This window comes from Myodes glareolus, chromosome 14 (genome assembly GCF_982192425.1).
Source record: "Myodes glareolus chromosome 14, mMyoGla1.1, whole genome shotgun sequence".
NCBI lineage: Eukaryota > Metazoa > Chordata > Mammalia > Rodentia > Cricetidae > Myodes > Myodes glareolus.
In genome coordinates, this window is record NC_142039.1 from 13,646,220 (window position 1) to 13,664,282 (window position 18,063).

General features: G+C 39.2%; 1 protein-coding gene across 1 annotated transcript in view; it reads left to right on the top strand.

Moving 5' to 3' along the window:
- Cubn (cubilin) overlaps nt 1–18,063 on the top strand; it is a 207,081-nt gene that overhangs the window by 124,889 nt on the left and 64,129 nt on the right. Inside the window, exons 37-45 of the mRNA XM_087896351.1 lie at nt 1,246–1,451; nt 2,332–2,516; nt 3,962–4,145; nt 4,443–4,640; nt 8,403–8,549; nt 10,681–10,871; nt 11,003–11,186; nt 15,512–15,686; nt 16,748–16,926. Of these exons, the coding sequence (XP_087752477.1) occupies nt 1,246–1,451; nt 2,332–2,516; nt 3,962–4,145; nt 4,443–4,640; nt 8,403–8,549; nt 10,681–10,871; nt 11,003–11,186; nt 15,512–15,686; nt 16,748–16,926 (1,649 nt within the window). The remainder of the gene's footprint in view (nt 1–1,245; nt 1,452–2,331; nt 2,517–3,961; nt 4,146–4,442; nt 4,641–8,402; nt 8,550–10,680; nt 10,872–11,002; nt 11,187–15,511; nt 15,687–16,747; nt 16,927–18,063) is intronic.

Consider the following 18,063-nt stretch of genomic DNA (forward strand, 5'->3'; position numbering starts at 1 on the left):
TTTGTGTTGCACATTATATTTTCACTGACAGATCTTAGCTAAAGGGTAGATTTGCTTATAAAGTGTACCAGCCTAAAACAAAGACTCCCAAGAATAAAACTTTTATAAGAAGCTTAATTTGACTCCTGGAAGAATCATCACTGTGATTCCTAACAGAAAGCCCTCCCTGCTGTTTCTCCCTGGGAGATAAACAATCTGATCATTAGCAAAGACCTGTGCAACCTCCCTGATCACTTGTCAGAATTTTAACAGGCACTCCCAACACCTGAGATTTGTTAAATTTCACATCCTGACTCAGTTGGTATTTAGAGCTAGATTCTCCCCCTCCTGAATATATAATTACCTGTTTTTTATTGAAAAATATTTTTCATACAATATGTCCTGATTATTGTTTACCCTCCCCCAACTCCTCCTCGACCATCCCCACTTTCCCACCATCCAAAGCCACGCCTTTTTTTCTCTCATTAGAATACAATCACCTTAAGTAATAATAATTATTAGAAGATAAAAGAAAAATAAGCAAACCAGGATAGCACAAAACAGTGGGGGGGGGGAGCTGAAGGAAAAGCACAAGAAATGCATACAGAATCTGAGACATATTCACACACACAGAACACCCACAAACCCAGAAACGACCGTGTGTAAGCAAAGGATCTGAAATAAGGAAAGAAACGCCCAGACAAAGCATGTGGAGTTCAGATTCTTCATTGCAAATGAGCTTTGAGGTGTACTGAGGTGGCTAGACCACACATCACGCTTCAGAAGAATGCTTTCAGAGTGATTCTGGGGAGTTACCTTCCAAGGTGAGAGAGGATTCGCCTCTCTTTTCTCAGAAGCAGAGTAAAGCAATTTTAGCATATTTCACATTGTTAATAAATAACATTAAGTGTAATAAAATTGAGCCTGAATTATACTGCTTTTTTATAGGTAGTACTATTTTGTAGTTCTTTATCTCAAAGTTCCAAGGATACTCTGTTTTGTTGTAAGAGTTTTGTACTTCTAATATTTTGAGAACATATGTGAAAAATGTTAAATTATTTTCAGTATATAAAGAAAGAAATTGAGTTTCTTTTTCTTACTCCAGGAGGCTATCCAATTATTGAAGCAACATTTTCAGTATTAACTGGGGGGCCAATGGGGGCCAGGAGAGGGGTTTGGCTCCCCTAAAACTGAAATCAGGATGATCTCAAATTTCTTCTACCGGTTAACTCGGCAACTTTTGTTGTTTGTTTGTTTCCAAATTAGATCCTTCCAGTTGGAGAACTCTTTAAACTGTAACAAGGATTTCGTGGAAATACGAGAAGGAAATGCCACAGGCCGCTTGGTGGGACGATACTGTGGAAACTCCCTCCCTGGCAATTACTCCTCTATCCAGGGCCATACTTTGTGGGTCAGATTTGTCTCTGATGGCTCAGGCAGTGCCATGGGCTTCCAGGCCAGGTTCAATCATAGTAAGTTGATCTGTTTCCGTAATGGCTTCTAGAAAGTATCCTACAAACTAGGAATGATGAACATTTTCAGCAATGTATCAACTAAGAATAATCCTACATGCCACGTTCTTTCCTCAGATTGTAGAGTAATAGACCAGAAAATCTCAGTTATTTATGGATGGCTCACTAACAGATAAGAAAATTGAGCTTGCTGTTTTAAGTCTTTATTTGAGGCTCCAATTTCCACCTGTTATTAATGTCTATGATATTATGCAAATGAGCCTTTTTATCTTCCAGGCAGATAAAGTTCTATCAAACATGTTTCGTTTGGTCTTTTAATGCATTCTTCAAATTAAGATCTTTTGAATTATTTTAGGATTAGCTTAAGCATTCGGATAAAACGTGGGCTAGTTTTCCAATACAGATAAAGTATTAATTATTTTTGTTCTTTAACAAAAGTTTTTCCATGATTGATTATTCTCTGTGTTGATTGTCATATAGAATTTTAAAAAGGAAAGAAAAATTCCTTTCTTTCATAAAGTAAGGCAAAATTGGTAAAAAATACAATTAAGGTGTGAGCTGGCATGACTAGTCCCCAACTCCTCTGGTGTCTGGGAGATGCTTTTCTCGTGGGAAGTTGTCCCTTCTCTCATACCCTGCAGCCAGCTAAGGAGATGGAATGTCATTCAGGGGTTATCCTCCTCCAGGAGCTAATAACCCAGAAAACCAAAAGGAAAGCAATATTTCTTTCCGTGGTCAGAAAAGAAACCCCAGTCAATTCAAAGCCTACCCGTTCCAACAGCCATGCCCTTTGTTTTTGTTTTTTTGTTTTGTTTTGTTTTCATTTCATTAAAGAACAATTCTAAATTGGTCTGATTTGCAACTCTGTTTTCCCTCCTAGTATTTGGCAATGATAATATTGTGGGAACTCATGGGAAAATCGCATCTCCCTTATGGCCTGGGAATTACCCTCCTAACTCCAATTATAGATGGACAGTTAATGTAAACGCATCTCAGATTATCCATGCTAGAATCTTGGAGATAGACATGGAATCGGAAAGCAACTGCCAATATGACAAATTAAAGGTGAGTTTCTTTGTGATGAGGAGCTTTATCTACTTTGATGGATATACTATTGGCAAAACTAAATCCATAATAAATAAACGACATTTTGAGCATTACTATAATTTCCTTGTTGACTTTTTCTAAGCATTCCTATTTGTGCTGGTTATGTGCTTATTCTGTCTTCTATCCTGTTATCCTGTTTGTCCTTTTATTTGTTTTTGTCTTGTTTTGCAGTTTTTCTTGAAGCAAGGTGGGGATTTAAGAGAAGTCTTTATTGTAGATAGAAGCTCAATTCTGAAGGTGGAGTGTGGTAGGAGGCTACTTGTTCTGTTCCCAGCCGCTCAGCCCCCAAATAGTCATTCAGAAACCATATTATTTGCAATACTGTTTAGCCAATAGCTTAAGCGTATTTCTGTCTGACCCTTATATCTTAATTTAACCCATCTATTTTAGTCTGTGTATGGCCATGTGGTTGTGGCTTACTGGGTAAAGTTCAGGCATCTGTCTTCGGTGGGGCTACATGACTTCTCCTGACTCTGCTTTCTTTCTCCCAGCATTCAGTTTAGTCTTCCTTGCCTAGCTCTACTCTTTTGCCCTATCCCAGGCCAAGACAGCTTCTTTATTAATAAATGGTATTCACAGCATACAGAGGGGAATCCCACATCAGTGGAGAGAAAGGAAGGGGGCATAAAGCATACTCAGATGCAGCAGACTTCTCAAGAGAGAGTTGTCTAGTCTAATGGTACAGCCTTACAACCTGAAAGGGTGATATAAAAATAAAGAAACACAAATGGAGACGCTATGATGGCTTTGCCATTCATGCGTTGACTAATCTGTGAATTTCAGAAAACGCTATCCTATTCCTGAAAACCACAATCCAGCCACTCTTCTTGGAAGCTCAGTGCTCAAAGTGGAACCCAATGATCGATGGCCGTGATGCCCAATAGGTGCGGAAATAATTGTGACATAATTTGAAAGAAATCAGCTTAATAGAGGATTTTATGATTATTTAAAAGCTATCATAAAATATGCCTCTAAATAGGCGAGATAGTGTTTTAAGGCAGATAGAATGGATCTACCAAGCATTTTGAATCTACGGACCCCTCATGAGCTGTGTTTCTGTCTTTGTTGTCTGCTCCGGTCTCTCTTAGAGTGGGAATCTCTTTACTGCAGGCTTACTTTCCTACCCCCAGATTTGACTATAAGCCAGTAAACATGCTAGAGCCCACAAACACTTTTTTTTTAAAAAAATAATTCTGCAGTTAATCTATATGGAATAACTTAAATTATCTATAATAGTGTATTTAATGTGACTTTCTGTTTTAAATTGAAGTATTTTCTTGATAACCTTTCTACTCTGATAAAATTATGAAATACAAACCTTCCTTTAAATTTCTCTTTTAATGAAGAGAGCTACAGCTAGCTGCCTAGTTAAGATGTTTTATTTTATTTTTTTTAACTTGCAGATCTATGATGGGTTTGACATTCATTCCAGCCTGATTGGCACTTATTGCGGTTCCCAGATGGAATCTTTCAGCTCCAGTAGGAACTCTATGACATTCCAGTTTTCTTCTGACGCTACCATCTCAGGAAAGGGATTCCTTCTGGAATGGTTTGCATTAGATGTTTCTCCTAGAGGCATTGATACAGGTGGGTTTGGTAATGTTTGGGGGTTTGTCTAGACTGGTGTGTGTGTGTGTGTGTGTGTGTGTGTGTGTGTGGTTTGTTTGTACTGGCGCTCTTACAGGCCAGAAGAGAGGTTATGTTTCCTGGAGATTGAGTCACAGTGTTTGTGAACTACCTGACATGGGTATTGGGAACATAGCTCAGGTCCTCTGGAAGAACAGGAAGTGCTTTTAACCATGCATTCTCTCTCAGCCTCAGAGTGTAGCCACTTCGAAGCACTTAAAGGACAAAGTGTTCAAGATGTGGATTCTCTTTGTACAGGTGCCTGTGGAGGCTATTTGGTGACAGGAGACACTCCTGTCCTTTTTTTCTCCCCGGGCTGGCCTGGGCAGTATGGTAATCATGCTGACTGTGTGTGGATCATCTATGCTCCTGATTCTACTGTGGAACTCAACATCCTCTCCATGGACATTGAATCTCAGTCAACGTGTGCCTATGACAAGCTGATCATAAAAGATGGTAAGAAACTGTGTAGAGAGCGCTGTTTCAAATCTTATACACAGGACATCCAGGTGTCTTTATGCTTACGTACTAACTCCACTACATTTTGTGCGGAATTTCATAGATACTGTAACCAGTCAAGTGATCAAATAGAAAAAAAATAGCTACAATGCCTAGAGAATGTAGGGAGAGCACTGTATCACTCATCACACAATGTCAGGGATAGCACATTCCTCAGAGAAAACAAAGACCTCAAAAGGAGAGACACGGTCTGGCCTTCCAGGCTGTGTTAAATTTTTATTGATACAATGAAAGTAAATATTGACGTTGGTACTTAAGGCATTAAGATCAAAGTAGACTACCAAAAAGTATCGAAGGCAATGTGTCTCTTTCTCATCATCTCCTGAATCTGTGGGCAGAACGAATAGAAATGACAGTGTTGACTATACAGTGATGAAGAACCATGAAAAATGAGACTGTCCAATATACATACAATTGCCCTTCATACTCTGCATCAGCTAAGTACAAAAGGACAATAGAGAGGCCATGTCCTCCATATCTGTTTCTCAGTGGCTCCCAGAATATCAATGTCAGCATCACCTGGAAATGAAGATTGTCAATAAAACCAAAGATGTTTGACTTTAATGTTCAGGAAATTGCTTTCCTATATTTCTACTCCTACAAAACCTCCCAGTGAGAAACATTGCTTGGTGGAAATGCATATCTCAGTCTATAGAGACTGGGCACTAAGAAATAATCAATCATGCCCTTGCGAACCCTTTGTCCTGTGAACAATTGGCTTTCAGCACACGTCCTGAGTGCTCCTCTTTTCTGATATCAAGGCATCCCTGGAGATACTAAATTTATTCTTACAGTGTAATTCAGTGGCGGCATTCTGGCACACACAATTCTGAGTGTTCACAATACAGTTGAAAGCTTTTGGAAATCTTCAGGAGGGAACTGCATCAATGGAGTAGCCTGCTTGCTCTATAGAACTAACTGTCTACTGAGCTGCCTGTCTTGGAAGCCTGGATGCTAAGGCATGCTGCCTTTCTTTTCAGTGACCTGTACAAGCCTGTTTTATCATCTGTGAAAGAGATGAATGCTGCTTCCGAGGGCTTTTATCCCCCAGTGGCTTTTTATGATTATCTAAAAAGGCAATAAATGTAAAATTCTAACAAAAATCCTAGGATTTTGTAGATGCAGAATCCTTTAAGCCTCACTTTACTTAAGGAGACACTGCTGATATGTTCTATCCATTTTCTTGCTCATGGGGTGAGTTGAAAGAACTCAGAAATTGTGCTTTGTGTCCAAACAACAAAAGCATTTAGATCAGTAAGGTAACAAATATACATGGGTCCTTTTGTTCATGACCATGAATGGATAGCTTATAGCTTCCTTCCTTCTTCATCTGTTTATTTGCTGGTTCAGAAACACGTGTGTTGAACACCTGTGTCAGTTGCAGGGTATTTGGGGTATTTTGTCCATTTGCATTGTGCTAACATTCTTTGAAACTAAAATTTACTTTCTTATTATTTTATTTATTTGGATTTTTGCCCCATTAGTTATTTTGCTTCTGATTAGTAGGCAAGTTTGACATTCTGAAGCAAATATATGATGTTCATTGCCCAGAAAATAGTGACACAGGCATCATGTATAGCACACAACCAATTTAATGTACTAAACATTCTGCCACATAGGTTTCCTAGAACTATTCTGAGCATAGAAAATGTTTTTGAAAAGAAGGGAAAGAAAGAAAAAATAAGTGGAGGGAGGAAAGCAGGGGGAAGAGAGGGGGAATTATATCAGACGTCAGTAATTCTGGACTTGACTATAGATTAGTTGACAGGGTGCTTGGTCAGCAGTCAAGAAGCCCTTGGTTCAATTCCCAGTGTCACAAGTATTTGTAATCCTAGCACTCAGAAAATGGAGGGAAGTGGATCAGAACTTCCAAGTCATTCTCTGTTACTTTGTGAGTTCAAGGTAAGTCTGGAATACTCAGGATCCTGTCTCAAAACTAAATAATAATAATTAATAATAATAATATCAGTAATCCCTGATGTAGTTTCATTAGACATATCATCTTGTAGAGGAAGTTTGGGGTGTCTAGAGTTAATATGCCAGGGTTAGAGTCATTGTTGACTTCTGTCCCCTTACATATGGTAACCAAACTTGTGTCCCTTATAAGATTCTTTTTTCTGGGTATGATAATAATACCTAGCTGGTTTTTGTGAAGCAAAAATTTGAAAAACATATGTAAGACACTTATGAGGGTCGCATAGTAACTGTTCAATAAATGTCAGGTTTTTATACCATTAGTACCTGTTTCTACATCTCTACGACAGGGTGGCCTAGGGAATCACTACCTGTCTTCTAGGCCTTATATTTATGGTTCCCAGACTTACTGCCCCCCTTTAGGGGGGCTTGAATCTTGGGTCTAAAATTGGGATGATTAGTATTTGGAAGTTTATCAAAATGCCCCAGAATTAAGTTTGGAGACTAGAAAGACAAGTAAAGGATTCCATTTTCCAGTTACTGAGTTACGGAACGGCTGACAAATGGATTAACAGTAATCATATTGGGATGAGCATTGTTTCACCAGTCTAGGTGGTGCTTATAAAATAAATAAAATTAATAGATAAAGCCCAGTGTCACCGAGAGGTAAAACATGTATTGACATAACTATATTGGGGTAAATGAACCAAAATTTTGTGGCTTTGATAGTTACAGAAAAAGTCAATAAATTCTGTTTCAAGCTTCTTGAAAGAGTTCATCTTTATAATGGCCAGTGTATTGATAATTGCATAGAAATTATAAACTGACTTGCCAATATTTTTTAAAGTATATATATATATATATATATATATAGTGTGTGTGTGTATGTTTTATGTTTGTGTATAAATATATTATATGAGTATATATATATATATGTACATATAGAATCTGCTGTGTAAAAGAGCATACTTCCTCATGTCTTAAATTTCTTATTTTTTTAAGTTTGAAATCTACAAATTTTCTGTGTCTATTAATTTCCCAGTCAAGGAATCTGACTTTATTCCATGTAGCTCCTGGCTAAGACAGCTCAGGGTTTGGTGCATGCTTATACCCAAAAGAAGCAAAAGGAAAAGGGGCCACACATTGAGCTGACTTCCTTTTGTGTCTCTTCCTGGGGGTCACACTTGCTGGGACCATCTTTTCTCATCCTCTACATAACCATGGTCCTTTTTACCACAAAGCAAAATAAATTTGTTTTTAAAAAATCATCTTCGGGCTGGGGAGATGGTCATATGAAGCACCCATACCGCCTGGTGAATGATCTCCGAATGTGAGCCCTATGAGCCCAGGTCTAGGCTAAGGAACCGGTCTTTCTTGCGCCTTCGGACATTTGATATTCAGCCATCACAGTAGCTGAGATCAGAGCCTCTGACTCCCACTCACATAAACATGGCCCTTGAACCCTTGCCAGTCTCAGCTGCCCTCTTTCTAAGATTTTGTGCCAGGAAGAGCTGGCCGCCAGGTTTAGGAAGACAGAGAGACTTGTCCTAAAGGGTTTTAAAAAAAAAATTGAAAAGAGTTAAGAAAAGGGCAGGCAGACCATGGCAAGATGGAGCCAGGATGATGTAAAGCTGACTGTCCCTCTTACTGAGAACACTATTGTCTCCTAGGAACTCGGGCATTCTGAGAAAAATATGTGAGTCGTTTCGGCTGGGCTGCAAATGATGGTGGAGTAGAATCTTAAGACTGTGTCTTTAAACTGACATTTTCCTTCTTTGGCCGCAGGAGACAATGACTCAGCGCAGCAGCTGGCTGTTCTGTGTGGCAGAGATATTCCTGGGCCCATCCGGTCAACTGGAGAGTTCATGTACATCCACTTCATCTCAGACTCCAGCGTCACTAGAGCAGGCTTCAATGCCTCCGTTCACAAGAGTAATGAAGCCAAACATTTGCCATGTGATGTCCTCACCACTCCTCTCTCCCCCTTTTCTCCTTCCTTCTTTGCCCCTTTCCTCTTTTCTCCTACCTCTCTTTTATTTCAATTCTTTCTGTCCTCTTCTCTTTTCCTTGTATTTCTCCCTCCTCCCCTCCCCTCCCCTCCCCTCCCCTCCCCTCCCCTCCCCTCCCCTCCCCTCCCCTCCCCTCCCCTCCCCTCCCCTCCCCTCCCCTCCCCTCCCCTCCCCTCCCCTCCCCTCCCCTCCCCTCCCCTCCCCTCCCCTCCCCTCCCCTCCCCTCCCCTCCCCTCCCCTCCCCTCCCCTCCCCTCCTCTTCTCTTCTCTTCTCTTCTCTTCTCTTCTCTTCTCTTCTCTTGGCTTTCTCCCTAATTACTCATCTCATTTTCTTATACAAAGACACAAGTTATAAATCAAAAGTCACAGATCCCTGCTACATCAGGGTGCTAGGTACCAAGTCCTCACACAAACCAGAGTTGTCTAGTTGTGCAGAGTGTCTATTGCCCTCAGATGTCTGAGAGATACCTTCTGTAAGAGGGGTGCTCATGGTAGACACAAGGAAAAGATCTTTAAAATATCTTTCACCTTAACTAAGGCTTGAAACTGGAAGATAACACATATTCATAGCCCTTCTAAAGAATTATAGATACATGCTGTATTCAGCTTAAGAAACAACCAGTAAACATGAAGCAAGAGACACCTTCATAAAGGCTTTGGTTGAAATCAGCCACTTGATAGAACGAATCTGTAGCGCTTGAAATAGATACTTGATCGATCAGAGGATGTATGTAGTATATGAAATGCTCTAATGTGTCATATCATTGAGTTTTCTCAATACTTGACATTGTGTGAAGTCTAATAATAACTGAAGTCAAGCTAGATTAACATTAAAGAAATTGTCTATGGAATATTGAAAGAAAAATTTAATTTTAAAATGAATTATTAATCTAATATTAAAATTAATCTAGTAATTTCTTCCCTGTTTATATGTAGCTTTTGTAAGAATAGAGAAATCAAAGGAAAATAATCTACCTTACACTCAGTAGAAGCAAGCTGTGCAAGAGAGAGTGGGTGAGCTTTGGATTAGAGCCCAAACAAATGTCTGCCTCTGCAATTTAACTCGTATGCAGTTTCTTCACTTACTTGATAGCAGGCTGAGTATTTGACAGTGACAACTTTAGACCTGCTCCACCACCCTTCTTCTCAACTCCCAATGTCTAAAATAGTTATAGCTCATCTCCTTACATAGATATGCAAACAAACAGATAAGTGATATATAGATAGATAGATACATACATACATACATACATGATTGATAGGTGATAGATAAATGGATGGATGGATAGATAGATAGATAGATAGATAGATAGATAGATAGATACACATAATTGATAGGTGATAAATGGATAGATATTTAGATAACTAGATAGATAGGTGGTTGATGGATTGACAGATGGATAGACACAAAGACAGACAGATGATATATACACAGATGATCTCCAAAACCTTTCCAGTCTTACATAGAAGAATAAGTCTACTCTGCTTCTTACATAACTTCACCAAGCTACTTTCTGAGTTCTTCATGTGACCTCATCTAGTTCAAGTCCCAGTGAGACCCCACTTACCACATCAGGTCTTTATACTGTTCTCTTGACCGCATTGTTTGTCTTCTCTAAGCTCACCCAGTTTGATTCCTTATTCCATCCAGGTCTCTGCTCAGACATCCACCTCTCTAACTTCCTGCAACAGAGTACATTACCCCCTCATCCCTTCATTTTTCTTTCTTGGACTTACTGCTATTTCACAGAGTATACATTTGTTTTTAACATGTCTTCTACCTCTGGAAAGCCAGCTTTTGTGAAAGTAAATGGTCTTCTCTCCATGACTCAAATCTTGACCTCCGCACCGTGGGTATCCACCAGTGTGTGCACATTTAGTAGTTGTGTCTCTAATCATTTCTCATACTTTGATTCCCATTAGTGTCAAATTTCTCATCTGTCGCTTACATTTTGAAAAATCCCAAGTTGGGGGTGGGGGGAAGGGAGAGAAGCATAAACACCTCGTTGTCAATATTATTTAAATAACCTACCTTTCTTTTTCTTCTTGGGAAGGCTGTGGTGGATATTTGCATGCAGACAGAGGGATTATCACATCGCCCAAGTACCCAGACCTCTACATTCCCAATCTCAACTGCTCCTGGCATGTTCTGGTCCAGAGTGGTCTGACCATCGCTGTCCATTTTGAGCAGCCTTTCCAGATTCAAAATAGAGACTCTTCTTGCAGCCAGGGGGATTACTTGGTGGTAGGTCATGCTTGTTACTCTTTGTCGTTAACTGTCTCTGCAGACTTAATTTAACATTCTTAGTATATAAATTGATAGGACTTCTAACATTCTTTTGGAATATAATTTGCACAATTTTAATCTCTTTCCAGTTAAGAAATGGACCAAATATCCATTCTCCACCCTTGGGACCCTCTGGAGGAAATGGCCATTTCTGTGGAATTTATACTCCATCAACTCTGTTCACCTCAGACAATGAACTGTTTGTTCAGTTCATTTCTGATAATAGTAATGGTGGGCAAGGATTTAAGATCAGATATGAGGCAAAGAGTTTAGGTAAGTATTTCCTCTGAGAACTTTATATTGTTCCTGAGATTGTTTGATTTTTGTTGATACACATTTTAGGGGAAAAATGCGAAGTTTTCTTAGGTTAAAGTGTTAGTATTAACAAGAACAGGTCTTGATCAATCTAGGACTTAGACTATGCTACGTACATTAACTCTTTAGCAGGATGCTTTTTAAAGGAAAGTATATTATAGTTATTTCTACTTTTCAGGTAAGTAAAATGAGGCTTTGTGTTTTCCAAGTTATTGGTTTTGTATTGTTTATTTTTTTTCCAATTACTGGCAAACATGTCGAAAATGAACTAATCTTAATGGGCCCCTTTCCATGATGAAATGTCTAAGTTAAACTTAGTTACTTTACCATAATAAAGGCTTTGATCGCTCTTCTTCATCATCACTGTTCTTCCTTTATAGTGAACACTAACCTATGATTCTATTAATACTAACTTAGTTATTACTCATGTATTATTGTATTGCAGCAGCAATCGTTAAGTAATCACCCTTACTGTTATGTTTAATTATACTTGTATTTAGTTTTACTGGGATGCTTTGATTTTCATAACATTTGCTTTTTAATAGCATTTAACTAAATGTCAGTGGAGGGTAAACAGCACAACTAAATCTCTGTTTGTCTCCCAAAATTCAATATCTTGAATGATTATGTGACCTTAGTCCTAGATTCTCAAATATGCTTCAAAAGGTACATTGATCTTAATGGAACCATGGGTTTTTGTTCTTGTTGCTGGTATTGCTGCTGCTGCTGCTGCTGCTGCTGCTGCTGCTACTACTACTACTGTCTAAAATAGGGTTTCACAGAGCCCAAGGTAGCCAGGAATTCGCTGTATAGCTGAAGACCCTTGAATCCCTGATCCTTCTCCCTTGATATCCCAATTTCTAGAACTATAAACACATACCACCATGCCCAATAGAAACCTTCTGTCTTATTACACATTATCTCAGTTGTGAGAGAGTTCAGAATGATATCATCATTTTTTTATTTAGGAAAAAAGAAAGAAGTGAAAATATTAATTATTCCCCCCAAGACTATACTTTCAGGCATCATTTCTATACTTCGTTAATTATTCCCCCCAAAGCATTTAATAACTTTAGCAAGGCTCAAGACCAGCAGTATGTTCAGTCACAGTATGTTCATAGTGCATTAAGCTCCGATGTACAGGGATCTGTTAACAGCTCTGAGGACAGCTGCAGTGCTTATGGAGGCTGGCATTTTCTCTTACCTCACTGCCTTCATGTTGGTATTCACAGTGGTTTGACCTCCCTGCAAGACCCACTTTCCTACTGTGTTAACGCTAGGATTAATCCTAACTCTGTGGCAGTTCTGATGTACTCAGTGTATTTCCTTCTTAGTTCTTTCCTGGGCCCAGCAGTCGTGCATCCATGCCAGTGGTCATTGTTGTGTCCCTGCCTTTCCTTACACACATGGCTGTCCTTAATATTGAGATCAAAACGAAGGTCTTTTGGTTTTAAAAACTATTTGGGGGTAGCCCCAGCAATATGGCTATGCTCGGCCTGTCTCCTCCTACTTACTAAAGCCAGACTTCTCCCTGGCTCTTCCCATCGTGTCTACCTCGTACCATTTCCCGTGTCTTAAATTATGTTTCGCATGAATAGCTCTTGGCGTCCCTTGCTGAGCTTTTTACCTCCTTTCCCCAGAGACTTCTCTTCGCTGTAGTTGATTGAGATTTCTATGGCACTGTGTGAAATGTCTTTTATTCTCACCTGATTAAATGGCTTGTTCATTAGTCAGCTGAACATTTAGAAAGAGCTTCACCCTGCATGCATTACCAAATTCCATCCAGAGGCTCCATACAATGAAGGAGACAGACAAGTAGAGACAGTTATTGTACAACATAGTAAGTTCCAGATGGAGAGATGCTCCAGGATTTGCAACCACAGAGAGAAACATCTATCCAACTGATGGAATCAGAGAAGAAACAGAGAGAACAGAGTTTTATACTTTAGCAAAGAACAATGCGACAGCATGAGACATCTCAGCTTTAGAAGACAGTTCAAAAATTTGCAAAAATTTAGTGTGATGGAGAACAGGGTCAAAAGGAGGTGAATGTGATGATGAGCCACATGTGGGTCACAATGCTAAGGGCCTTTAGTAAGACCTAAGGATAAGGGATTACCAGATGCTTATGGGGAGACACTGAAAGATTTAAATTCAAAGTGTCATGGCTGGACCGGAACAGAAGCATTAACATAGCAGCATGATTGGAAAAATGAAGTAAGAACCCAAATGAAAGAGTAATTCAGAAAAAAACTGTTGTGTCCCAAACTAAGGCAATGTCAGCAAGAAGGTGAGAAGAGGCCATGTTGAAAGATGGTATAAGTAGGGTATTCGGTGGGTTTCGGGTCACTTGGAGGTGGGAGTGGAGAGAAGGGAGAGAGGAGCATGCGTAAGAACTAGGTGCACACAAAGCGCCAGACTGACCCTCATGCTATGGAGACCTCAACTGTAAAATTGTTTTCATTGCTGCTTCATAACTGTAATTTTGCTATTGTGATGAATCTTAATGTAAATATTTGTATTTTCCAATGGTCTTAGGTGACCCCTGTAGAAGGGCCATTCTGCCCGCCCCCCCGCAAAGGGCCTCAACCCACAAGTTGAGAACTGCTGATCTAGAGTAATAGTCCTTAATGTCCTCTGTTTTTGAGGCAGAGTCTCTTTTGCTGTTTGCCACTGCCCTGTGCACTGTGTACTCCAATTGGCCAAGCATCCAGAGGTTCCCCCGGCTCTCCTTCCTCTTTCACTCTAGTTCTGGGGTTACACATGCATGCTGCCCCTTGCTATCACTTCTGGATTTTACAAAAACAAACAAAAAACAAACAAACAAACAACCCCCCTAGGAATCTGAATTTAACTTCATAAGCTTTGAATTGCAAACGTTTTTACCCAGCGAGTCCTCTTCCCAGCCCTGCTTAGGTTTGTTTGTTATTTTTTAACATATTGAGATCACAGGCCTGCAGTAAGTGAAAGCTCCCTGATCTGAGCTTTCAGTGGGAATTGATGGCTGCTTGCTTACTTCCTCACTCCACTAAGTGATGGGTTTGCATTTATTGATGCAGAAATTCTCAGATAAAAGGGAACAGATCTTCTTTCTGGATTCCAAATATGAATGATCATCATCAAGGAAAACAGAATCAGGCTGTCCTCAAATGCTATGTTCCAACATAGTGATGTCTTCAGGAAACTTTTATAGTAACGGAAAAAAGAGAGTACTAGATCAAGGCACTTTTCATATGCATTGGTGGGAACAACGGGCAGGTGGCTCATAACAAAGAAAGGAAATTTATATTGGCCTCAGGTGCTCATGATGACATTTTTAGCCTTTGGGTTGGTGAAGCTAAAGATCTACTAGTATATTTCAAAAGGATTGACCTTATAGCCATGAGAATGGATGTTAGAGCAAACACATGTGGACAATAAATGTCTATTAAGGAGGCTAAAGACAGCCCAAGATGATTTGACTCCAGACTACAACAGCCCAGCTCTGCCAGCCTAGAAGTTCTAATCATCCAATCAGCCTCATAGATCTTCAGTTTACATGTTCATGTGATGCTGCAAATATTTTGCATGATAATTTTGTTAACTTTAGTGAAATATAAAATTTTCAATTCGAATAGATAATCTGCAAGCATCGTGGTAAGTGTCTATAATCCCCGTTGGTGGGAGATGGATATAAGAGATTCGGCAATTCAAGGCAGCCTCAGTGACATGGACAGATGGGGCTTAGCCAAGACTCTCTCAAAAGGCAAACAAATGGGCTAGAGAGATGGATCAGTGGTTAAGAGCACTAGTTTCACTAGTTGCTTTTCCAGAGGACCAAAGTTCAAATCCCAACACCCATATGACGCCTCACAACTCTCTGCAACTCCATTTCCAGGGGATATGATGCTCTCTTCTGGCCTCAAATGGCACCCGGCATGCATGTAGTACACAGACATATATGTAGGCAAAACACCCATACAAATAAAGTAAAAAATAAATTAAATTTAAAAGCAGATAAACAAGCAAAAGCAATCCCCACACATACACATATTTCAAAACTAAATGCCCAACCTAACAAAAATAGAAGAATACATAGTTTGACAGAATAAAGAGGGACATACATGGTGGCTTGTTTTATAGGAATTCCAGAATTTACTTGCTTAAAAAAAGCATGAAGATAATTCTGATAAACGACAAAATTGAGAGGACAAGTAAAGACAAGTTGACTTACACAACAGTTATGGTAGCTGATTTTGTTCTCATTCATCAGACCGTAGAGTGACTTAACTGTTTCTTGGCAGCCTGCGGGGGCAATATCTACATTCACGATGCCAATTCTGATGGATACGTGACCTCCCCCAACTACCCTGCTAACTATCCCCAGCATGCTGAATGCATTTGGATCTTAGAAGCTCCTTCTGGCAAAAGTATACAGCTCCAATTTGAAGATCAATTCCATATTGAAGAAACACCCAGGTAGGTCACCTACATTTTAAAGTTCCTCCAACCCAAAGTTAATATTATTTCAGCTGTCATGTCTGAAGACAACTTATGTCTTCTATGCTCTGTGGTACCCATTGCCCAGAAAAATGTAGAGACAAAGAGATAAGTAAATGTCTGAAGCCTCAAATCCTTGCCTGGCAGCTACTCTCCTCCTGAACCTCAACACACCCTCCAAGAGACCCTGAGGGTGATTTCATTTGTTCTTCTTCCACAGGAAAAATACAATCTCTGATAGATAAGTATTTTTTTTCTGACCTCATATTAAGTGTCACAAATAATAAATATCTGCTTAACAAATAAGAATTTGGATGGCACGGCACTAGAGGCCACCAGTGTCACAAACAACCTAAGCAAGTACTCTACAATTTCCCAGTCTCGATTGCATCAGGATCCTTGAAGGATCGTATTTTAGAGAGCATGTATGACTATGGGGAAAACTACATAGTCTGTGAAAACAAAGCAACATTACAGGCTGACACACCTATGTTTGCATGAATGAATCCATGTCACAACAGAGCTTCTGATCATCATTTTAAGACACTGAATACAATTTGTTTTTCCAGAAATTGGCATGGATTCTCTACTTTAACTTTATTAGAAAACATTAGTAAAAGCTTGTCTTCTTTTCTGAACGTACAGAGTGCATCTATGCCCTTCAGTAGCCAAAGTCATGGGACTTCCAAGAGAGGTTGATCTTACGTGAAATATATTCAAATATCATGTCTGACAAATTCTCCTTTAGTTGAATCCATAGTTCATCTAAAATGACTTTTATGTTTATGAGACAAATACAGAATATGTAAGTAACTATCTCCCAGTATAAAAAGCTGTCTTCTTCAGGAACTCACAGAAGGTTATACTGTCGTTAGGAAAAATACGGCGTTTAAAAATGCCATGAAGCTTAAAGAGACGTGGTCATGTTGTTTTATAGAACAGAAATGGTGATTAAACATTGTCCTTGAAGAAAGAGGTCTTGACTGACAAAATAAATCAAAGTAACTGGTTTTGTAAACTTAATAATTTCTTTCTGCTAGCTGTTCTTCGAGCTACCTTGAGTTGCGCGATGGAGTTGACTCAAATGCACCGCTGCTTTCCAAATTGTGTGGGGGCTCTTTGCCTAGTAACTGGGTATCCTCAAGAGAACTTATGTACTTGAAATTCCACACTGAGGATGGTTCCAGCTTCATGGGATTCAAGGCCAAGTATTCTATAGGTAATGCTTTATTTTCAACTCGGAAGGCAATGGTACCGGGAAACACTGATGCCTAAGCATGCCATGCCTCTCATCTGCCTGATTTTAAGACTAGGAAGGAGAAGGTTACACATAAGCTCACAATGTCATCACCAGGTTTAAGTTACTTTGTATTATGCTAAAATGTAACTTTTATTATTACTTTAGTATTTTATATTTTCCTGACTGTGTATAAAAAGCATTTTCAGTTATATCAAGCTTTATTTCTCTTACCATGAAATAAATACAATGCCCTTGCAAATAATAAAATTCCTTAGTGATCCAACAACTGCACTTGGACAATGACTTAGAACATCAAACAGCATCCATGGAATATTCTAGACTTTTCCTCCTGAATCTTAATGCCATGCTAGTCACTTAATGAAAACTTCCCCTGGACTTTGATTTCTTTATTCAAAAAATGAGCCATAAACACACATATTGAAGATTCACTCGAAGTATATAATACCATGTATCACATGTGTCTGGTGGATCTGAAGTCTCAAAAAGAGCACAATCAGAAAGTCTAGTTTTAACAATATTTAATCTGCACAAATTACCTTGTATCCTAAGATATACTGTATGTAGGATAATGCAGCTGTCACATCCATTGATAAACAATAACTGAATAGGAATTTTAAAGTCCTAAGAAATCATATACTACAGTGCAGTGTGTGTTTAAATTTATCCTAGAGAGGTAGACACCAGCAGTTGCCAGTCAGCCCTTTCCCCTTCCAGAAGATGTCGATAATATTTGGAATCAGCAGCAGAAGATGCCAGGCAGGCCTTATTAAACTTCCAGTTGCTTCCTGGATGTAATTTACATACACACAATAGCTCTTACATGTTGTCCTAAGAGAATAGATGTGACGTTGCAGAATTTGACTTTCCATAGTCATCTTCCATTTCTCGCACTGAGTAGGCTTGGAGTATCTTTCTTTCCATCCAAAGTCGATTTCAAATAATCAGGAAAGTTTAAGCAAACATTTTCAAATTTTACAACTTCTGCTAATATTAATTTGTGGTGTGGGAGAATTGTCTGTATTCTGTCAGTCATGTTTTAAATAAACGCTGATTGGCCAGGCAGGAGATGTAGGCGGGAAAACTAGACAGAAAGTG